Raw genomic sequence first — 24,376 nt, 5'->3', positions numbered from 1 at the left:
GATGGCGTCACAGAAAAGGGGCGTTACTGGCTCGCGTTGTCAGGGGCGGGACTTCCTGCGCCGGAGGAGCGGGGTTTTCTTTGTGGTGAGGCTGGTGTGTCCCCACCCACTACGAGCTCTTCCCGGGACTTAGGGAAGGAGCGGGGAGGACAGCCTGGAGGGCCCACCTGTGCCTTTGTACGGCCTGGGGGAGGGTCAGCTAAGCCCGCTGGACCCGCCGGTCTCTGGCGCCCTCACGTGGCCCTACGCTCCCCGCGGTGCGATGACAGCGCTGGTGACCCCGGCGCAGGTGAGTGGAAGGTGCGCCAGGCCACGCCCGCTCGGACCCTATCCAAGTGGCCGAGGCGCGCTGCTGTGCAGGATGGTGGTGTCCTGTGAGTCGTCACCTTGTCCTCCCCAGGGCATTGTTTGTCGGAGCCTCGGGATGGGGTCACTTGTGCTCCGGGTGGGAATCCAGGTTAGGAGCTTCAGGCGGAGTGTCCCATTTCTGTCAGTCAGTGGGACGCTGTGTGGTAGGGAGAGATGTGGTTTCTCGAATCTCCCTGACCCCATACCGCTGGCGTGGAAGGACCCGCAGGGAGGAGTGCAGGCCGCACAGTCCGGAGACCTTTCTGTGTGTTGCGGCCCCGCCACTTCCCGAGTCTAGGACCTTGAGCAGCTTTCCCTGTTGCCCTTGGTTTCTGTTTTCTCGAGCACAAAACAGGAATATTAAAGTTCCTCCAACTGGGTTTGAGGGAACTAGAAAAAGCACATGGGTGACGTGTATCCCCCCGCGTCCGGCACGGTGCAGGGAGCATCGCTCTGGTTCTCTTTCCACGGAGGTGCCTCTTGAGCCTTTGTTGATGTTAGAGGCTCATTCCTGGGAGAATCTGACCCTTGGGTTTCCCAGCTGTGTAACCTCTACAGAGATAAGGGCTGGGGTGGGAAGAGGCAGGAGTAGCCTGCAGCAGCTTGGGGATTGCAGCCCTGCTAGGATAGAAAAGGTGTCAGGAGAGACAGGGCGCCCAGAAGGCCAAGGAATTTGTCTTTCAGTTTACAGCCAGTCGAACTGGCTTCCCACTGAATCTGTTTTCCTGTTTGAGGTTCAGTTACATATGGTAAGTGGTGATAGTGTGCAGGAGTGTGGTGTCCCTTTGGACATTAAAACACAACAGGTCCTGGGTAATTCCATAGCCGTGACCCTGAGTACCCTCATCATAGTCCTGATCGCTGTCAGGACTTGTCTTATTTGTTAACTTCCCATTCACTTGGCTCCTTCCTCACTTTATATCAGACTCACTCCAGTGTACTGTCCTGAAAGAGGCTTTTCGTGGTGCCCTGTCTAAGGCAGACTGTAACCTCTTGTCATCTCGCGGTATTTTCTTGACTTTGGAATCTTTGGGTCCCTGTGACATTGTCTTGCTCATTTATTTAGTTGCTTGTTTAGGATCTCTTCCCAGCCCCTGAGCATGAGCACCTGTTGCTGCTTAGGACATAGAACAACAGCCTGGGCTTATAAAAGGTACTCAACAAATGGTTCAGTGAATGAATGGGTCTCCCCCTCAGGTGCTTGCCTCACACTTATAATAAATACAGTCTTTCTCCCAACTATGTATGGCCCACAGTGCTCTCTCTACTTGATCTGCCCCTTGCTTACCCCCAAGGTTTTTTCCCTCCATTTTTCCCTCACTCACCGCACATGGCCAGGCAGTCCTGAACTTGTTAAACTCCTGCCCAGTTTCCAGCTTCAGCTTGCACTTCTCTTTGTCTGGGGCCCTATTCCCAGATCTCTGCAGGGCTATCTCTCCCCACCCTTCCTGTGCATCAGTGTCACCTCTTAGGATAGTCTTTTCCTGGCTGTTTTATAATAATTCTGGCTAAGGTACCCCTGCCCCCACCTGCCAATCTTCTGGCAACTCTGTTCCCGCTTTTACTGGATGTTCAATTCCCACTTCTGCTCCTTAAATTTGAGGTTGTGGCTGATTTTCTAGAGCTGCCTGGGGCTCAGACCTCTGGCTGTGACACGGAGGTGATGATGGCATTTACCTCATGGGCTGTGGGAGGATTAGTAAGAGTCACAAAATACATTGAACATGTAACTGTGCCAGGCAGTCCAGCATCTCACATGTAAACATTTTCTCTTTAGTTCTCCAAACGGCCTGGTGAAGTGGGACTGATTGTTCTATTGATGCAGAAATCGAGGCTTAGAGAAATGATGGGATGTCCTCCCTGTGGTCGCACTGGCAGGAAGTGTCAAATTCCAGAGTCTTGATTCAAACCCTGGAAGTCTGGTTCCCGAGCAAGGAATCTTATTGTGTAAAGGTCGCAACTTGGGGCAGGTGCACTGTGAGAACCAGGGAGGCTTAAGTGCTATCACTTTACTGTTACCATTGTTGGAATTATCATCATGATCATTTTCCCAGAGCACTTACCATCTCTCCCCAGTCCTCATGGAACACCACTGTCTGTGTCACTGTGACACTGTCTGTGTCATCTCCAGTGACTTCCTTCATGGGAGGCTTTTCTCTCAGCCACAATTGCATTATGTTCCAAGGTTGCATCTGCTTCCCCCTTGAGCCCAACACAGAACTTGGCGATCCAGAGGCCTCGGTGATTCAAGCCTGGGTTTCTCTGCATCTTCACCAGCAACAGAGTGACAGGGTTGATCCCAGCCAAGTGCACAAGGCCAACACCACTACCTGTGTTTGACTCTCCAGGTGGTGGTGACCTTTAAGAATGTGGCTGTGACCAAGAGGAGTGGGGACAACTTGACCTGGACCAGAGGACTCTGTACCAGGAGGTGATGCTGGAGACCTGTGAGCTACTGTTCTCACTGGGTAAGTGCTCAGCTCTCACACCTGTGAGGGACCCCACCCACCTTGTTTCTGGGCTGATCAGGAAGGACACAGGAGTCACCTTTCCTCCTCCCCACAGGTCCTGCAGTTTTCTGGTCCCTTCTCCTGCCTGGTCTTGCTGTGTCTGTAGCAGTGATTGGTGGGATAGAAACAATGTCCTTCTGAACACCAGCCCCCATCCCAGTGCCCAGCACCCTTTGGCCTCAGTCTGAGGTCCCTGTTCCTGATTCCACAGGAGGGAAGCTGAATGGCCCAGCCTGCTGAGGTCAGGTGTCCCCACAGCCCAGTTAGCAGGGCTGTTCTCAGAAGAGAGGGTGAGTCAGGCAGACCCCTACATGGCATTTGTCATCATTGTCACCCAGGGATCTTCCTAAACAGCACAATCTTGGTTCAAAGGTCCCTGGTGTCTACATGATCCTCACATGTTTCCTGTGGCCTGGGCAGATTGCTATGTGGCAATACTTGGAGGGCCAGGGAAAGATTCCCCAGGAAGCTGTATAGGCTCTGAATCATCAAACAACAAATAGGACTATTTGTCCCATAGCCTGGATTGATGCGTCCAGGAATCAAGGGGTAGATATGTGAGTGGCACCACTGACAGTTATCCATAGAGAGGCACTAGGGAAAATTTTTGCTTCCTGTCTTCATGAAGCACTGATTGTGTAGAGGTCTTAGTTGCAAAGGGAAGAGTGCTTTCACTACTGCAGTAGAATGATTCCATTGTCCTGGAGAGTAACACTGCCAGTCTGCCACTTTGCACTACTCATGCTTCTGAATCAACAGGAAAAGTAAGAGTTACTGTGCTGGCTCTGGTGATTGAATGTGATTATCAGGTGCAAATTGGACTATACTTCCCACTGGTACTTGCACAAAGGAAGTGTTTGTCTGGAATGCAGAGATCCCTTAAGATGTCTTGTCATGATCTACGGTAAAGTCAATGGAAAACTATCCACAACCTACTTCAGGCAGGACAACTCATGGCCCAGACCCTTCAGGAAAGAATACTTTGGTCACCCCACCAGGGAATAAAAAATAATCATTCGAGGGCTTCCCTAGTGGCGCAGTGGTTGAGAGTCCGCCTGCCGATGCAGGGGGCACGGGTTCGTGTCCGGGAGGATCCCACATGCCACGGAGCGGCTAGGCCTGTGAGCCATGGCCGCTGAGACTGCGCGTCCGGAGCCTGCGTGCCACAGCGGGAGAGGCCACAACAGTGAGATGCCCCCGTACCGCAAAAAAAAGAAGAAAAAAAAGACCATTCGAGGTGCTGCTGAGGACAAAAGGAGCATGGAATGGATTGTGGAAGAGCTACATATTAGTTAGCTCATGTGACCATTAACAGAAGTGAGGATAGTAATCAGTAATGTCATGAGTATTTCTTCCTAATTTTTTTTTTTTCGGTACGCGGGCTTCTCACTGTTTTGGCCTCTCCCGTTGCGGAGCACAGGCTCCGGACGTGCAGGCTCAGCGGCCATGGCTCACAGGCTCAGCCGCTCCACGGCATGTGGGATCCTCCTGAACCGGGGCACGAACCCGTGTCCCCTGCATCAGCAGGCGAACTCTCAACCACTGCGCCACCAGGGAAGCTCCAGCCAATATCTTTTTCTTCCTTCTTTCACGCCCTTGTCATTTAACAGATGATGTGTTGACTTCACATCACAGTATTTAAGTATTGTTAAATTTATATCATAGTATTTGGTTATAGGATATCAAGGAGGAGAGTGAATGTTACCCAGGGAATCTGTCTCCTTTCTGAAGAAAGAGTTATTGTATTTTTGGTTGTACACAGGATAGTTGTATCATGACCTTGTTGTTGTCTTTATTTGGAGATAAGGAATGGTTTAAGTTTGTATGGTGCCAAGTTGACAAGAGGTGAACTTGTGATGATTAATTTTATATATCAACTTGACTTGGCTGTGATACCTGAATATTGTTCAAATACCAGTCTAGATTTCACTGTGAAGCTTTTTTTTTTTAATGGAGTAAATACCTATATTTTTATTTGTAATTTTTAAATTTATAGACCAAACACATGTGCAAAAAGAATGGCCTCAATTTAATGGCATGTTGTCCCTTAAAAAAGTAGAAAAATAAGACAAAGCCAAATTAAGCAAGACTTTGGTTCAATATTATACTGGAAATTTTAATAAAACTAGACTTCTATTCAATATTGAGATGGAGGGTATTGTCACAATAATGAGGCAATAAAAAGTGAAATTACTCACATTGCTAAGGAAAAAATAAAACTGATCTACAGAGAAAACTCTATGGGATCTCCAAACAAAGCATAACCCAGAATAAACATATACAATGGAATACTACTCAGCCATAAAAAAGAATGAAAATTTGCCATTTGCAACAACATGGATGGACTTGGAGGGTATTATGCTAAGGGAAATAAGTCAGATAGAGAAAGACAAATACTGTATAATATCACTTATATGTGGAATCTTAAAAATACAACAAACTAGTGAATATAACAAAAAAGAAGCTGACTCACAGGTACAGAGAACAAACTAGTGGTTACCTGTGAGGAAAGGGAAGTGGCGAGGGGCCATATAAGGGTAGGGGAATCAGAGGTACAAACTGTGATGTACAAAATAAGCTACAAGGATATATTGTACAACACAGGGAATATAACCAATATTCTATAACTATAAATGGAGTACAACCTTTAAAAATTGTGAATCACTATATTGTACTCCTCTAATTTATATAATATTGTACATCAGCTATACTTCAATAAAAAACAAAACATAACATTAACCAAAAGACCCTGCTAGAACGACTGAGTATCTGAAGCTTGAAGAATTCAAGATCCATATAAAAGAAACCATTCTATTTGCAATAGCAATAAACAGTTGAGAACTTCAGATCCCCCCTCCCCGCCCCAAATGTCTGTGTTGAAATGTACCAGGGACTTGTTTTAATCATGCACTGTGAGACATGCAGACATGGAAGTTACTTTGAAGAAGGACACTTACACGGTTCCCTAGAAACAGGAAGCACAACATGTCATACTGGGCCGCATATGCTGGGCCTCCACCTTCTGCTCAGGAGGCAGGTCAAGAAGAGCATGGCTCACAGCCTTGAAAAATTCTGGCAGACTTTGGGCTTCAGGGGTCATCCCTAGTTGCCACCCAGAAGAGGACCTTCACCCAATCATGAGGCACCTTTATGGCATTGGAGGACTTCCAGTCACCAGAACTGGGATAAATGAATGTCTGTTCTTCATAAATCACCCAGTCTATGGTGTTCTGTTATAGCAGACCTATAAGACTAAGACAGACAGTTTGAAATTTTTCAGCGGGCTCTGTTTTGGAAGGGTGGACACTAGTTGTCCCGTACCTAGCTCTGGTATAGGTACCAGAGCTAGGTACGGTATAGGGCAGGGAGGATTATTGGTTTGGTGTGTGAGTTTGATAAGGTTATTGTTGGGGGTGTGGGCTCCAGATTGGTCGGTTTGTGTATAACAAGCATGCTTATAGGGAAGGGATTTTTTACCTGCAGGAATTAACTAGCTCTGAGATGGATAGCCTTGCCAGGAATAAGGCCCCAAAGGCCAGAGTAGGAAAAATACAAAAAAATAAGAAAATATAGTCAATACAATTAAAATTTAGCATACCATCAGATGTAGAAAATACATGCAAGATGGGTAAACAGAATTTTAAAAATTAGAGAAAAAAAAATTAAGACCCAAGTAAAAGGAGAGATATCTCACATTTACGGATTGTAACGCTCAATATTTCCTTCTAAATTGATCTATGTGTTAAGTGAAATCCAAGTCAAAATCTCGGTAAGCTCTTTTTTTTTTAATAGAAATTGCGAAGTGGATTCTACAATGAAAATGCAAGTGCAAAGGACCAAGAATAGCCAAACAACCTGGAAACAAGAAAGTGCTAGCATAAATACAAATAGATAAATGTAAGGGAATAGGAGGTCTAGAAATAAACATACACACAACTGATCAGTTGTTTTTCAGTGAAGGGACAAAAGCAATTTGGTATAGAAAGAATGATTTGTTAGATCAGTGTGCGGTAGCAGTTGGGTATGCAATTGGGTATGCAAAGAGAACTTATAAAAATTAAATAACTATGGATCATAGACATATATAGAAAAACCTAAAACTGCGAGAGTTACAAAATACTGGGTTGGCCAAAAATATTGGTTCGGGTTTTTCGGTAGCATCTTATGGGAAAACCTGAACGAACTTTTTGGTCAACCCGATAAAACAGGAACACAGGTTTTGACCTTGTGTGGAAGTCACAAGCCCTACATCCTCTCCAGTATTGCATGTGCTAACTCTACACCAGTCACACCTTTTTTCTATCTACCTCCTCTCATCCAAAGCCCAACTCCACCTCTCCCACCACAGCCCAAGAGACTCCCAGCTGGCCTCATTTACTCTTGTCTTTTCCATTATGGCTTATTACAAGATATTGAATATAATTCCCTGTGCTCTACAGTAGGACCTTGTTGTTTATCTGTATATAGTAGTTTGTATCTGTTTATCCTAAGCTCCTAACTTATCCCTTCCTCCACTCCCTTTCCCTTTTGGTAACCTTAAGTTTGTTTTCTGTATCTGTGAGTCTGTTTCTTTTTCTGTTTTTTTTTTCTTGTAGAATCTTTTATTTCAGTGATTAAAAGAACGCACTAAACGGAAACTATGCTGATTTACATTAGGCATGCACCTCTACCTGAAACGGCTGTTAGTTTTTGAGTGGCCTAAATCTTTATAACTTATTTTTTCATTTAGGCACATCTTTCAATTTTTTTGGACCCCAATATACAGGGTAAGTTAACTTCTTCCTTGTGGCAGTTTAGTATGAGAATTATGTTCACTGGCTAGATTCCTTTAACCAAAGGTCTCTAGACTCTCAGGTTACCTGTACTAGCTCAAGACTGTAATTTATATAGATATTTAAGTGAATCACAGTATAAGGGAGAGAGATAATCTAGAAAGGTGAAATGTACTGTATGAATATTCAATACATCTTTTTTTCCAGCACTGATAGTCAAACACGAGATAAGGAGGGCTACAGTCAAGTACCAAATTACTCTTTCCCCTGCTGCTGCCCTTTCTGAGAGACACAAAGACGTATGTCGATCTCTCTAGAAATCTGAAACGAATCCACACAAATAACAGATTATTACTTATGTGGCCCCACTATCAAATTATAGAGCAGTTCCCCTATTAAAATTGTAGGGAGCAGTTAATGGGACTATGAGAAAAGCTTCATCCCACATAGAGTAATATACATCTAGTAGAATTTTCCATTCATCTGTCATTTGTTTTCCCCAGATTAGCATTAAAAAACACAACCCCAAACACATTTGACCCTCAAACACCCCCCCCCACAAAAAAATTGGTCTTTGTTCATTCTCAGATGACAGGATGTCCCAAGAGTGACAAAGGGGGAGCCGATCCCCCACCTTTTCTTCAACCATCCCATCAACTGCTCTTCTTTTCTTGAACTACCTTCCTTTTCCAAAGAGGTAATGCTGAAGTCAGTCAGAACAGCTTTCTGAGAAGACTGGCTTGGGTTTCTGGGTCTGTTACAGTCGATTCAAGTTGAATTGGCTTGTATCAATGAAGCGCCCAATGCAGTTCACAAAACAGGCCTCAGCCGAACTGTCCAACTTTGGCCCAGGCTTGTCTGTTTACTTTTCCCAACAAAGTTTCGTCATCTGGTGCATCAGCTGCTGGAAGCGCTGCTTCTGAGTCTCTACGTCTATGAAATGCTGCAGCTGCCAGTCAACCGAGCCCAAACCCACTGTGGAGGAAGATGAGGAGGAATCCATCCCAGCGCGGCCACGCGTGCTGAGACGAACTCTGCACCAACTCACCAACCTTCACGTCTGCTTCTGTTTTGTTTTGTTTGTTAAGATTTTTTAATATTTTATTTATTACCATTTATTTTTGGCTGCATTGGGTTTTTGTTGCTGTGCACGGGCTTTCTCTAGTTGTGGCGAGTGGGGCTACTCTTTGTTGGGGTGCGTGGGCTTCTCATTGTGGTGGCTTCTCGTTGCAGAGCACGGGGTCTAGGCATGCAGGCTTCAGTAGCTGTGGTGTGCATGCTCAGTAGCTGTGGTTAGAGGGCTCTAGAGGGCGGGCTCAATAGTTGTGGTGCACGGGCTTAGTTGCTTCGTGGCATGTGGGATCTTCCCAGACCAGGGCTCGAACTCATGTCATTGGCAGGCGGCTTCTTAACCACGGTGCTACCAGGAAGCCCCTGTTTCTGTTTTGTAATAAGTTCACTTGTATCATATTTTAGATTCCACGTATAAGGGATATCATATGGTATTTGTCTTTCTCTTTCTGGCTTACTTTGCCTAGTATGATAACCTCTAGGTCCATCCATGTAGCTGCAAATAGCATTATTTCATTCTTTTTTATGGCTGAGTAGTATTCCATTGTGTGTGTGTGTGTGTGTGTGTGTGTGTGTGTGTGTGTACACACACCACATCTTTATCCTTCCATCTGTTGGACATTTATATAGTTTCCATGTCTTGACTATTGTAAATAGTGCTTCTGTGAACATAGGGGTGCATGTATCTTTTTGAATTAGTGTTTTCTCCAGATGTATGACCAGGAGGGGGATTGCTGGATCATAAGGCAACTCTATTTTCAGTTTTTTAAGGAACCTCCATACTGTTCTCCATAGTGGCTTTACCAGCTTACATACTCACCAACAGCATAGGAGGGTTTTCTTTTCACTACATCCTCTCCAGCATTTATTTGACTTTTTCATGGTGGTCATTCTGACCAGTGTGTGGTGATATCACATTATAGTTCTGATTTGCATTTCTCTACCAACTAGTGATGTTGAGCATCTTTTTATGGGCCTATTGGCCATCTGTATGTTCTTTGAAGAAAAGTCTATTTAGGTCTCTGTCCATTTTTTTGTTGGGTTATTTGTTTTTTGTTGTTATTGAGTTGTATGAGCTGTTTATATATTTTGGAAATTAAGCCCTTGTCAATCACATTGTTTGCAAATATTTTCTCCCAGTCCGTAGGTTGTCTTTTCGTTTTGTTTGTGGTTTCCTTTGTTGTGCAAGAGCTTATAAGTTTGATTAGGTCCCATTTGTTTATTTTTGCTTTTATTTCTTTTGCCTTGGAAGACTGACCTAAAAAAACATTGTTATGGTTTATGTCAGAGAATGTTTTGCATATGTTCTCTTCTAAAAGTTTTATGGTATCATGTCTCATGTTTAAGTCTTTAAGCCATTTTGAGTTTATTTTTGTGTATGGTATGAGGGAGTGTTCTAACTTCATTGATTTACATGTGGCTGTCCAGCTTTCCCACCACCACTTCCTGAAGAGATTGTCTTTTTTCCATTGTATATTCTTGCCTCCTTTGTTGAAAATTAATTGACCATAGGTGTGTGGGTTTATTTCTGGGCTCTCTCTTCTGTTCCATTGATCCATGTGTCTGTTTTTATGCCAGTACCATGCTGTTTTGATGACTATAACTTTATAGTATTGTCTGTGGTGTGGGAGGGTTATGCTTCCAGCTTTTTTCTTTTTCCTCAGGATTGCTTTGGCAATATGGGTCTTTTATGGGTCCATATAAATCTTAGAATTTTCTTGTTCTAGTTCTGTGAAAAATGTCGTGGGTAATTTGATGGAGATTTCATTGAATCTGTAGATCGCTTTGGGTAGTATGGCCATTTTAACACTATTAATTCTTCTAACCCAAGATCATGGGATAGCTTTCCATTTCTTTGAATCATCTTCAGTTTCTTTTATCGGTGTTTTATAGCTCTCAGCATATAAGTCTTTTACCTCCTTGATCAGGTTTATTTCTAAGTATTTTAATTTTTTTTTAACCCCACATTTGTTTATTTATTTATTGTTGGCTGTGTTGGGTCTTCGTTTCTGTGTGAGGGCTTTCTCTAGTTGTGGCAAGCGGGGGCCACTCATCATCGCGGTGCACGGGCCTCTCACTATTGCAGCCTCTCTTGTGGTGGAGCACAGGCTCCAGATGTGCAGGCTCAGTAGCTGTGGCTCACGGGCCTAGTTGCTCCGTGGCATGTGGGATCTTCCCAGACCAGGGCTCGAACCCGTGTCCCCTGCATTAGCAGGCAGATTCTCAACCACTGTGCTACCAGGGAAGCCCAAAGTATTTTAATTTTTTTAATGAAATTTTAAAAGGGATTGTTTTCTTACTTTCCCTTTCTGATATTTCATTGTTAGTGTAAAGAAGTGCAGCTGATTTCTGTGTGTTAATCTTGTATCCTGCTACCTTGCTGAATTCAGTTATCAGTTCTAGTAGTTTTTGTGTGGAGTCTTTAGGGTTTTCAATATATAGTATCATGTCATCTGCATATAATGAGAATTTTACATCTTTCCTTTCAATTTGGATACATTTTATTTCTTTTTCTTGTTTGATTGCTCTGGCTAGGACTTCCAATACTATGTTGAATAGAAGTGGTGAGGGTGGGCGTCCTTGTCTTGTTCCAGATTTTAGCAGGAAGGCTTTCAGCTTTTCACCGTTGAGTATTATGTTGGCTGTGGGTTTGTCATAAGTAGCTTTTCTTTTTGGCTGCATTGGGTCTTTGTTGCTGCGTGCGGGCTTTCTCTAATTTCAGTGAGTGGGGGTTACTCTTTGTTGCAGTGCATGGGCTTCTCATTGTGGTGGCTTCTCTTGTTGCAGAGCATGGGCTCTAGGCACATGGACTTCAGTAGTTGTGGCACACGGGCTCAGTAGTTGTGGCTTGTGGGCTCTAGAGCACAGGTTCAGTAGTTGTGGCATACAGGCTTACTTGCTCCGCAGCATGTGGGATCTTCCTGGACCAGGGTTCGAACCCGTGTCCCCTGCATTGGCAGGCAGATTCTTAAACACTGTGCCACCAGGGAAGTCTCATAAATAGCTTTTATTATGTTGAGATATGTTCCCTTTATACCCACTTTGGTGAGAGTTTTTATCATGAATGGATGTTGAATTTTATCAAATGCTTTTTCTGCATCTATTGAGATGGTCACGTGGTTTTTGTCTTTTCTTTTCTTGATGTAGTGTATTACATTGATTGATTTACATATGTTGAGCCATCCTTTGATCCTGGGACGAATCCAACTTGATCCTGCTGTATGATCCTTTTTATGTGTTGTTGGATTTGGTTTGCTAATATTTTGTGGAGAATTTTTGCGTCTATATTCGTCAACGATATTGGCCTGTAATTTTCTTTTTTGGTGGTGTTTTTGTCAGGTTTTTGTATCAGGGTGGTGGTAGCTTCATAGAATGACTTGGGGAGTGTTCCGTCCTCTTCAGTCTTTTGGAAGACTTTGAGATGGATTGGTGTAAGTTCTTCTTTGTATGTTTGGTAGAAATTGACCTTATTTACTCTTTAGCTAATCTATCATCCAGTCTGACACTCTTTAGGCTTCACCAGGAGTTATCACAAAACTCTGAGCCTGTAGAGAGGAAAACAGCACCAGGTCTTATCTCAGTGTCATCTGATTCCATTTACTGCTTTGCCTGTCAATAAATCTCTTATTCACCTCCTTGGAATTTTGTGTCACTCCTGGATCTTCATCTGAGGCCAGCTCCCGCACCACATGCACACGCACGCACACACACACACACACACACACGCACACACACACACACCTCTCCCTCTTTCTCTCTCTCTCTCTCTCTCTCTCATGGTCACTGTACTTCCTAACCTGTCTTGGTGATGATGACAGCCTCCTCCCGCACCCCCTACACACACTCATGCAAACACACACACTCTGTCTCATGGTCGCTGTACTTCCTAACCTGTCTTAGTGATGATGACAGCCACCACCTCTGTCCAGGGGTCCAGGCAAGTGAGCCAGTCCATGCAGAATACCCTCCCTTCAGCCTTAATGGCATTGCCACATAACCTGTGGGGTGTTCCTCTTAAGTCTGACATAGTCCACGTGCCAATCTCCTGCTTATGGGTATCTTTACATGAACCCCCTCCTTCCCTGAACTCCAGGTGTATATTTCACATGCCCACTAACACCTCCACTTAGAGGTGCCTGCAATACCTCAGACTCAGCATGGTGACACCTAACTCCTGATAGTACTGCTGGTAATTACTCCTGTTATTGACTTTGCATATTTCGCCTAAAGCCAAACTTCCTGGATTTATGTGAGACTTCTCTCACCCTTACAGCAGTGATCATTCCTACTAAAAAACTCAACCTAATACTACAAGCAACTTCTTAGAAAATATTTGGACATAAAGGTAAAAGTCTTTAGGGACTTCCCTGGTAGTCCAGTGACTAAGACTCGGTGTTCCCAATGCAGGAGGCCCGGGTTCGATCCCTGGTCAGGGAAATAGATACCACATGCAGCAACTAAGAGTTAGCATGCCACAGCTAAAGATCCCACACGCAGCAGCTAAAGATCCTGCACGCTGTAATGAAGACCCTATGTGACGCAACTAAGACCTGACACGGCCAAGTAAAATATAAATAAATAAATAAATATTTAACAAACAAAAAGGTAAAAGTCGTTACCTCATGCTGGGAATGAAGCTATAATAAAAATTTTATGGCAACAATACTAAAATGATTATGGTACCCTCCCAAATAATTCAAAATAGAAACAATATTCCGTTGGAAAATAAATTTTTAATTAATGCAAAAATGTAATTTCCATGAGGGAGAGAAAGATTGCTATTTATCCAGTGATAGGGGCAGTGTCTGGCAATAGCAAGCACTCCATAAATAAAATGATGGGTACAGATTTCCTATTTTTTTTTTTTTTTTAGCCACGCCACATGACTTGTGGGATCTTAGTTCCCCAAATAGGGATCAAGCCCGTGCCCCCTGCAGTGGAAGTGGGGAGTCTTAACCACTGGACCACCAGGGAATTCCCTTCCTGATTCTTTCTTGAATGCCCCATTCCCCTGTCCCTGCTTCCATCCCAGCAAATGCTTACCTGGTTTTGTGGGCAATCCAGCCATGATTGGCCGAAGCCAGGTCAGTATTTGTTAATTGGATTGCACAGAACTGAAGAGGGGGCGTACCGCATACCACAAGATCACCTGAGGCGGGGATGCATTGCCTACATCAGCCCCATCTGGTCTGGAGCTGATCTCCATGGTTACAAATAGAGCACAACGTGTGTTCCTGTCCGTTTTAGTATTGTGGCCACAAAATTTTTATTATAGCTTCATTCCCAACGCTTTTGAACAAAAAAATTTGTTGGACTTTTACCTTTATATCCAAATATTTTGTAAGAAGTTGCTTGTAGTATTAGGTTTGTGGGAAAGAGAAGATCTGGGGTGTAATCTACCCGAGACCAAATTTCTCATTGTGCTGATCACTCTTTCTGAATCCTTCTCCCCTTGTTGTGTCCAGATATTTAGAATGAATAAGTTAGAAGGCAGTGGCGGTACAGTCATGTGCATTGATGTCTGGGCAATGGCTGTCTTTCTCACAGGGCTAAGTTACAAGGGTAAGTTTGATCATAATGAATCACTGGGGTGGGGGGGCTCTTCATTATACACAGAGGTTGCACCCACTGAAAACAGCCTAAACATTTGTTATTTTCTCTTTCCCAAATTTGCCACTTCATACCCACAAATAAAAGACTTAGCCTGTTAGCCTTTACAAAGATTTAAAGAACATTATATAATTTCTAAGTACCCATAAAATATAATAATATATATTCACCTTGCTTGGATGAGGGCATTCATTCATTCAGTAGATATTTATTGAACACCTAATATGGGCCAGGCATTGTGCTAGGTGCTCAGTGAATATTGATACATGAAAAAGAGACCAAAAGTGTATAGATCTTAAACAAGTGTAAGAAGGGGTTTCCCCAAAGTCCTTGAAGGATTTGACTTTGCTATACATGTCTTCCTGACTTCTGTCCTCTGCTCTGAGCACAACCCTTCACCACTAGACCCACTTCCACAAAAAAAAGACTACTTCTGCATGTTGCCAATGGGCTGTGCATGACAATGGGCAGTATTTATATAGGCAGCACAGACAGTAGCTTTTCACTTAATGTAACAATAACACAATATTAATCAATGGGCACTGCCTTCCATAGCGATTGAACAAATGCTTGACGTGGGTCAGGTCTCTTAATCCAAAAGCCACAGAGAGAGTGCAAAATGGGAAAAGTCTGCATCTGAGAAGGAACACTGCTAAGGAAAAATGAATTTGTTTTCAATTTGGTTTAAATCAGGTGTGGGATTCTACCCTCCTTTTGGATCCCTAAATAGGAGAATCTTAGCACATAGATAATCACAAACTGTGAGAGTTGAAGTCCCTGCCCTGCTGGAAGGCGGCGCCAGGCTCACAGAGGCACACATCTGTCTCAGAGTCACCCTGCCCTTTGCAAATGGCAAAGATATCTTCACATGTTCTGATTTCCCCTTATTTCAAGGCTACATCATGTGAACTCCATTTAAAACAATGTGATTTTGCACTCCTGTAATGGATACCATGAACACATTGAGATGTGAGAGTATGGGACAGGGTGGGGGCAACTTTCTACCAGTGTGCGGAAACTAGGGAACAGTTCTGAGGCTCAGGATAGGAGAAATAGGTACATGGCCCCAGTGGCTTAAACCTCAGTCCTTGAAGGATGTGCCCCCACCACCATTCATAGAAGTCCTAGCCACAGCAGCTAGGCAAGAAAAATAAAAGGCATCCAAATTGCAAAGTGAGGAAACATTGGAATCATAATGGAGTAATTATAGTTCAGGTGTACAAAACGGATTGGGAAGACTATTGAGGTTCTAGTCTCAGACACATCCCTGTACCACTGAGAACTTGAACTTTTTGTGAAGTACCAAACCCCAGGACACCTACAGCTATATTTAGAACAACATCTGCTGGGTGTAACTTTATGGTCTCAAGGTTCCCCTTTGTCAGTTCAAGAATTCCAGACCCCAACCAATGCTTGTTTAGCAAGCACTCTTCTTGCCATCTCTAAATAATTCCTTACAAACAACATATGTAACTAACTGCCCTTGCAGTTTTTTGCCTGTGTAAGCTTCCTCCATTTTGTAATCCAGAGGAACATAGTTCAGGTGCTTCTTGAACCTGTGTCTCCCAGGCTGTAGTCTAATAAACCACAAATAAATGCCTCTTTATTTCAATAAGGTCTCCATTTCTGAAATTTAGGTTAACATTGCTTGGTGTAGTTGGTATTACCCAGTGTGACCTCCAGCACTTCTTCAGACTTGGTGTTGGCATTCAGTACCTACATAGACCCATTGCGTTTAGCAATCTTTTCACTCACATAAAGACTGCAGAGAGTCCTCCTGAACCCAAAACTCTCATTTGGTCAAGGTTTAGATCATAAATAAAATTGGGTGTCTCTCAGTGTTGACTTTAGTCCTCCCTTTCGGGAGTGGAGTTTTTATGTTGGTTTTATTTTGTTTTGTTTTAATCTGTGCCACTTGGTAGGAGATTCGGGTTTCAGGTTTCTTTTGATTTTGATGAGTACTCAGAATAATGCCAAGTTCTCATTCAAAACAAAACAAAACCCTGTCAGCTTTGTGTTTAACACCTATGGGCCCTCATCCTGTAACGACCTATCTAAATGGGTCCATTTAACCTGGTATGATTTTAAATTGCCCTGGCCAAAATGGGAAGCTTTTGAAATTCCCAAATTTGTCAATCTTCATGCATGCCTAGAAAGAAATACCAGAAACAGAGAAAAATTAATGGAAAACATATTTTTTTAATTTATTATTAAAAATAACAAATAATAAATTGCTGCACACAGGCTTTCTCTAGTTGCGATGAGCGGGGGCTACTCTTCGTTGCGGTGCACAGGCTTCTCATTGCGGTGGCTTCTCTTGTTGCAGAGCGTGGGCTTCAGTAGTTGCAGCACGCTGGCTCAGTAGCTGTGGCGCATGGGCTGACTTGCTCCGTGGCATGTGGGGTCTTCCCGGACCAGGGATCAAACCCATGTCCCCTGCATTGGCAGGCAGATTCTTAACCACTGTGCCACAAGGGAGGTCTCAGAAATTTAGAGGCCTCTAAACATAATACTGAGGAAATTGCTTCCCTCCAAGCTGTAATTAAAAATTGACTCAGGCTGTTTCTAAACTTAAGAAATCATGAAATTCTTTACCCCACTCCCATTCCCCTCCCAATTCTGCACCTTCTCCTCCATTCCTTTACCCACCTCTTTGCAAACTCCCTTTTTATTTAACTTACCCCCTCTCTTCTCTTTCTCCACCAGACACCCTCCTCCTCCTCCTCCATCAGTTAACACTCCTGAGCCTAAACCCCACTCAACCCCCTGTCCTGGCAGCCCCTATTAAAACGAAGTCCACCTGAACCTTTTATTGTCTTTGTCCCATGGAGTAAACGTGAACTTAGGGCTATAGCTAAAGAATTCTGTGATTCTTTTTGGACCTCATTTCCTTTGCCAAACAATTTAATCTTGTTATACAAACCTATGAACCAAGCTATTCTGATCCTTATCAACTTATACACATGCTGGTAGGGGAAGGCAGAGCAAAAGAATGGCTTAATAAGATGGATTGGAAAAAACCTATAGAAGACTTCCAAAAGAAAACAACTGAAGATCAAGATAGGGCCAAGGGCCTCCCTGGTGGCGCAGTGGTTGAGAGTCCGCCTGCCGATGCAGGGGACGCGGGTTCGTGCCCCGGTCCGGGAAGATCCCACATGTCACGGAGCTGCTGGGCCCGTGAGCCATGGCCGCTGAGCCTGCGCATCCGGAGCCTGTGCTCCGCAACAGGAGAGGCCGCAGCAGTGGGAGGCCCGCGTACCGGGGAAAAAAAAAAAAAAAAAAAAAGATAGGGCCAAAGGCTTAGCCAAAACCCTTTACTGTTTATTCCAGAAGTTTCCCCAAATATTACTGATTGAAACATATCCAACTGTGTACTCAAAACCTAAGGAGCCTGTACTTGAATTCTTTGAAAGATTTCAAAAAACTTTCAAACAGTATTCAGGGATGGAAAATGTTAATACCAACTCATGAACGGTTTAGATTAAGAACTTGACACTTTAGTTAGAAGGCATCAGTGAAATTGGACAGCTATGGATGCCCGTGATTTATGCAGTTTGGCACAGCAGCTGTCCAAGACCATACAAAAAGAGCCAAGAAGAAGGCTACTCAAATAATTAGATTACAGCTTCAGCAATTGACTGGCCAAAAAAGGCCAACACGCCTCCAGTCTTACAATGAAAGACGCTCCAACACAGAAGACCTTCAAAGGTACCTTTGCTATTATTGCAGAAAAAGCCTGGGAATTTTAAAAGAGCTTGCTATAAATTCAGAAAATCACTCAGAGAGAAAACAAAATCCTGCCAGCCCTTCTCCAAACAAAGGTCCTATGCAACTTCCTTTCTGTCTCACCTAGGGCTGCTCCAAGGAAATACCTGGGGTTTCTCCCTTTCTTCTCACTAACATTCTGGAGAAATTGAATTCACCATTGTTTGAGAGCAGACAGAGCTTTAATTCATACGGGGTACCACTCTTTCTGTTCTCAATCCCAGCACTTTGAAACATTCTCTTCTGTGGAGTACTAAAACAATTTCAATGGTGGGAGTTTCTAAGCACCCTATGACTGTTTTTAAATCTCAACCCACTCCATTCCAAATTGGCCCTGTCACAGAGACACATTCCTTTCTCCTTCTTCCTTCCACTCCTGTACACATCCTCAGAAGAGACCTCTTAGAGGTCCATAATGCACATGTTTCCTTCTCACAAAAGGGGGAAATGTTTTACATCTGGAAGAACATTCCAATCAACAAGGCCCTAATGACACAAATTTAGGCCCTGCATGTGAAGTGCCATCATTTTTCTCACATCAGTCATAACCCCAAGAAAGAATGAACTTGTACAAACACTACGGTCTCAAATCTCTGTGGATAGAGGGAAAATTCATTCAGCAACCCCAATCAAAATAGATGTAGACTCATCTTAACCCCTCCCCAACATCAAGTAATATCTCGTCAAACAGGAACCTATAAAAGGAATTCAACATATCATAAAAGACTATATTAAACAAGGTCTAGTGATTCCTTGCACCAGTCCTTGCAATACCCCCTTCCTCCCAGTTAGAAAACCTAATGGAAGAGGCATTTTGTTCAGTATTAAATAGCCATCAATAATATAGTCATATCCCGCCATTCAGTAGTCCTTAATTCCCATATCCCTTTATTTGCAGTTCCCACAGACAGCAAGGTTTTCACATGGCTGATTTATGTGGTACTTTCTTTGTTATGCCAGTGGATCCAGACAGCCAATCCTTGTTTGCCTTTACTTGGAATGATCAACAGTACACTTGGACAGTATTGCCCCAGGGATATACGGAGAGTCCTATTTACTTTTCTCAGACCTTAAAATCATACCTTGCAGATGTTACTTTCCTAAATGACTTCACTTTACTCCAATATGTGGATAACTAACTTCTTTGCTCTTCAGGCATTCAGGCTTCTCAAAAAGACAGCCTCTAACTACTTGAGCCTGCATTATAGCAAAAGACCAAATTGTTAATATTTATACTGATAGCCAGTATGTTTTTTTTAAAAAAAAAAAACAAGAGACATCAGCCACCATGTCCCCCACCTTTTTTTTTAAATTTTATTTATTTATTTATGTCTGTGTTGAGTCTTCGTTGCTGCGCGGGGGCTTTTTCTCTAGTTGTGGCAAGTGGGGGCTACTCTTTGTTTCGGTGCGTGGGCTTCTCATTGCAGTGGCTTCTCTTCTTGTGGAGCATGGGCTCTAGGCGCACAGGCTTCAGTAGTTGTGGCACACGGGCTCAGTAGTTGTGGCTCACGGGCTTAGTTGCTCCACGGCATGTGGGACCTTCCTGGACAAGGGCTCGCACAGGACAAACTATTAAGAATAGCCAATATGTATTGGACCTTCTGGAAGCTATTAAAGTACTAAAACTTCTGGCCATTATAAATATCTCAGGTTAGTCAAGGCTTGGTTCAAAGGAAAGGAAATAATTTAGCCAATACTGTAGCAATGACTGCTGCTCTCTGACCCACTTCAAAAAAGCTTTAATTATTACCTAACCTTATGTTAGCTTACGGGATTAACTGTCAGAAACCTAAAACAATGTTTCTCCAGAGGAACAAGACAAATCTTATACCAGGGATGTAAATTTTGGGAAGATCATAATTTATGGTACGGGTCTAACAATACTCCAGTTTTGACTCATAGCCTCCAGGAACATATTATTGAACATACATGGGGGCCCAGATAAAATGATACGTGCAAAACAATGCTACTGAAAACCATCCCACAAAATAGCCACTGAAGTATATTTGAAGTGTAACATTTGTCCAAAACGTAATCCAGGTAAACCCATCCATTTCCCTAAAGATTGTTTTCCTTTGCCTTCAGGACCCTTTGCGGTATGGTTAATGTAATTTATCCAACTGCCACCATCTCCGGGATATAAATATGTAGTTGTACTAGTATGCATGTTTTCTCACTGGATTGAAACATTTCCATGTTGCAGGGCTATAGCACTTTTGGTAGGCAAAATTCTTTTGGAAAAAATAATTTCTACATGGAGTATTTCATCTGAGCTTCATAATAATCAAGGAACTCATTTTACAGGGCAAATTATTCAGTCAATCTGTAAAACTTGGCCTTTTATTCCCCCCCCCAGTATTTCCACTGCCTCTATCATTCACAGTCCTCCGGGCTAGTGGAACTTACATATAGAGCCATTAAGGCTCAATTGGCTAACAAGACATGGAAACAACCTAAATGTCCATCGACAGAAGAATGGATAAAAAAAGTGTACATATATACAGTGGAATACTAGTCAGCCATAAAAAAGAATGAAATAATGCCATTTGCAGCAACATGGATGGAACTAGAGATTATCATACTAAGTAAGTCAGAAAGAGAAAGACAAATACCATATGATATCACTTTTATGTGGAATCTAAAATATGACATAAATGAACTTATGTATAAAAACAGAAACAGACTCACAGACATAGAGAACAGACTTGTGGTTGCCAGGGGGGAGAAGGGGTTAGGGAGGGATGGATTGGGGGTTTGGGATTAGCAGATGCAAACTATTATACAATATATATTGAATAGAATGGATAAACAACAAGGTCCTACTGTGTAGCACAGGAACTACATCCTGTGATAAACCATAATGGAAAACAATGTGAAAAAGAATATATATATATATATATATATATATATATCTGAATCACTTTGCTGTTCAGCAGAAATTAATACAACATTGTAAATCAAGTATATTTCAATAATAATAATTTTAAAAAGACTTAATTGGCTAAACTAGTTGAATCTTTTAATCTACCATGGCCGGAAGCCCTGCCCCTGGTATTGCTCAGCCTAAGGTCTACCCCCTTTGGTAAGCACCGACTTTCTTCCTTTGAAATAATTATGGGAAGAACAATGAAAATATATAATGCAGGGGCTTCCCTGGTGGTGCAGTGGTTGAGAGTCTGCCTGCCGATGCACGGGACACGGGTTTGTGCCCTGGTCTGGGAGGATCTCACATGCCACAGAGCGGCTGGGCCCGTGAGCCATGGCCGCTGAGCCTGCACGTCCGGAGCCTGTGCTCCGCAAGGGGAGAGGCCACAGCAGTGGGAGGCCCGCGTACCGCACACACACACACACACACACACACACACACAAAAATATATATATATATATATATAATGCACTACATAAGCCCAATGTGGTTAAAGGAGACCTCTTAACATATTGCCAAGAATTAACTAAAAATATTAAAGCTTCATGCTTACTAGTACTAGAATCTTTTATAAGTGAGAAACCTTTAAAAAAAAAAAAGAGTTCCCAGGAGACAAAGACATTAAAGACATTAAAATAATTTACAACCAGGTGATTATATTTATTGGAAAAGATACCTCCCTGGAGATGCTTTGAAACCTCAATGGAAAGAGGTTGTTAATCAGGTATTAACAGGTTGTTCACTAAGCCATGTGCAGCAAAACCTTTGGTGTTCAATCATGGAGTCACGTTTCTCATTTTTAAAAGGCTACCAATCCTGAGTGGACCTCCCAACCCATTGATGACCTTCGTCAGAACAAGAAAAACTTCCCTGGGTCAGAAGCAGATGACATCTGAGTAGACAGCTCATCGCAAGAGTCGAGACCAGGCCTGTAACCCCAACTTTGTTGATAGTTTCAGACTGTTTTTCTTTTTTTTAACAGAGGTACCTATATACTTGACTTTGTCACATTGAGGGTCAGTAAGCCTTTTTACCCCTTCCTCATGTTTTCTTTAATCCTGATAATCCTAATATTGGAATTATTCATCTGTCATAAAATCTTTACCTTGAGGAATGACAAATTGAAATTGTAATAGTGTAATCATACTCAGGCATACAAAATGGAGTTGAGCAGCCATTAAGGATCAGATCTCAGACACATCCCGGCATCACTGAGAATTTGAACTTTCTTTGAACTGTACGAAACCCAAGGACACCATCAGCCATATTTAGAACACTCAGAAGCTTCACCCTTTTGGTCTAAAATTTCCCCTTGTAACTGCAACCATTTTGAACACCAACCAATCCTTGTTAACAAGCTGCCTTATTTCTTGCTTGCTCCAATTATAATTCCTGACAGACAACTATGTAACTCACTATGGCCTTGCAGTTTTTGCCTTCCATTTTAACCTTTCTCCATTTTGTAGTATAGTAGAATACAATTCACATGCTCCTTGACTCTGTGTGTCCTGGACTAAATACATTTTGGGGGGTGGGGGGTGGCTTGTGTGATCTTGGTTCCCTGACCAGGGATTGAACCCGCACCCTTGGCAGTGAAAGGGCAGAGTCCTAAACATTGGACTGCCAAGGAATTCCCTCCTGGACTACATTCTTAACAAACCCGAAATAAATGCCTTTTTATTTCAATCAGGTCTGTTTCTGAAATTTCAGTTTACAGAAGGAAGAAGTAAAACTCACTATTTGCAGATGGCATGACACTGTATATATAGAAACCCCAAAAACTCCACCAAAGAACTGTTAGAGTTAAGTGAATTGACTAAAATTGCAGAATACAAAATTAGTACACAGAAATCTGTTGTATTTCTGTACACTAATAATGAACTGTCATAGAAATGAAGAAAATAATCCCATTTACAGTTGCATCAAAAAGAATAAAATATCTAGTAATAAATTTAACCAAGGAAGTGAAAGACTTCTAGTTTAAAAACTATAAGACACTGAGGAAATAAATTGAAGATGACACAAACAAATGGGAAGATATACCATGCTCATGGATTGGAATAATCAATATCATGGAAATATACATACTACTCAAAGCAATCTACAGACTCAGTGCAATCCTTATCAAAATACCAATGACATTTTTCACCAGAACTAGAACAAATATTTCTAAAATTTGTATGGAACTACAAAAGACCCCAAATACCCAAAGCAGTCTTGAGACAGAAGAGCAAAGCTGGAGGTATCATGCACCCAGACTTGAAACCATACTACAAAGCTATCATAATCAAAACAGTATGGTCTTTTCACAAAATCAGACACATAGATCAATGGAACAGAGTAAAAAGTCCAGAAGTAAACCCACAGTCATATGGTCAATTTATCTATGACAAAGGAGGCAAGAGTGTACAATTGGAAAAGGACAGTTGCCTCAATAAATGGTGGTGGGAAAACTAGGTAGCTACATGTGAAAGAATAAAACTAGGGGGCTTCCCTGATGGTACAGTTGTTAAGAATCTGCCTGCCAATGCAGGCGACACAGGTCTGAGCCCTGGTCCAGGAAGATCCCACATGCCGTGGAGCAACTAAGCCCGTGCACCAAAACTACAGAGTCTGTGCTCTAGAGCCTGTGAGCCACAACTACTGAGCCCACATGCCATAACTACTGAAACCCGTGTGCCTAGAGCCTGTGCTCTGCAACAAGAGAAGTCACCACAGTGAAAAGCCTGTGCACTGCAACGAAGAGTAGCTCCCACTTGACGGAACTAAAGAAAGCCCACATGCAGAAATGAAGACCCAACACAGCCATAAATAAATAAATAAATAAATAAATAAATTTATTTATTTATTTATTAAAAAAAAGAATAAAACTAGACCACTTACACCACATATAAAAATAAACTCAAAATGGATTAAGGACTTAAATTTTTTTTTCTTTTTTTTTTTTTGCGGTATGCAGCCCTCTCACTGTTGTGACCTCTCCCGTTGCGGAGCACAGGCTCCGGATGTGCAGGCTCAGTGGCCATGGCTCACGGGCCCAGCCGCTCCACGGCATGCGGGATCCTCCCAGACTGGGGCACGAACCCGTGTCCCCTGCATCGACAGGCAGACTCTCAACCACTGCGCCACCAGGGAAGCCCCAAGGACTTAAATTTAAGACCCCAAAACCATAAAACTCTTCAGAAGAAAACATAGGCAGTAACCTCTTTGACATCAGTCTTAGTAATATTTTTTTGGATGTGTCTCCTCAGGCAATGGCAACAGAAGCAAAAATAAATAAGTGGGATCACATTAAACTAAATAGCTTTTGCACAGCAAAGGAAACCACCAACAAAATGAAAAGGCAGCCTACTGAATGGGGGAAGATATTTTCA

At 42.7% G+C, this 24,376-nt stretch overlaps 1 protein-coding gene, 1 long non-coding RNA gene and 1 pseudogene across 11 annotated transcripts in view; 1 reads left to right on the top strand and 2 right to left on the bottom strand.

The window, feature by feature from the left end:
- The window catches only part of LOC105748721 (zinc finger protein OZF-like), a 69,007-nt gene that overhangs the window by 23,390 nt on the left and 21,241 nt on the right, over nucleotides 1-24,376 (bottom strand). Inside the window, exon 4 of one of the 10 annotated variants that reach the window (XM_049703272.1) lies at nucleotides 16,506-16,747. The exons of 7 other annotated variants lie outside the window; for them this stretch is intronic. In XM_049703272.1, coding sequence (XP_049559229.1) covers nucleotides 16,611-16,747 — 137 coding nt within the window. In that variant the 3' untranslated portion in view covers nucleotides 16,506-16,610. 2 more of the 10 variants (XR_007474249.1, XM_049703274.1) reach the window with 2 other exon arrangements.
- LOC117197941 (uncharacterized) lies at nucleotides 17-23,844 on the top strand. Its single transcript, XR_004478838.2, has 3 exons — nucleotides 17-289; nucleotides 2,697-2,816; nucleotides 21,809-23,844. It is a non-coding gene; the product is annotated as an uncharacterized LOC117197941 (long non-coding RNA).
- LOC117197937 (mitochondrial import inner membrane translocase subunit Tim8 A-like) lies at nucleotides 4,885-12,237 on the bottom strand (annotated as a pseudogene).

The sequence above is a fragment of the Orcinus orca genome, chromosome 20 (assembly GCF_937001465.1).
Source record: "Orcinus orca chromosome 20, mOrcOrc1.1, whole genome shotgun sequence".
NCBI lineage: Eukaryota > Metazoa > Chordata > Mammalia > Artiodactyla > Delphinidae > Orcinus > Orcinus orca.
This window is presented reverse-complemented; position numbering and strand designations above follow the sequence as displayed.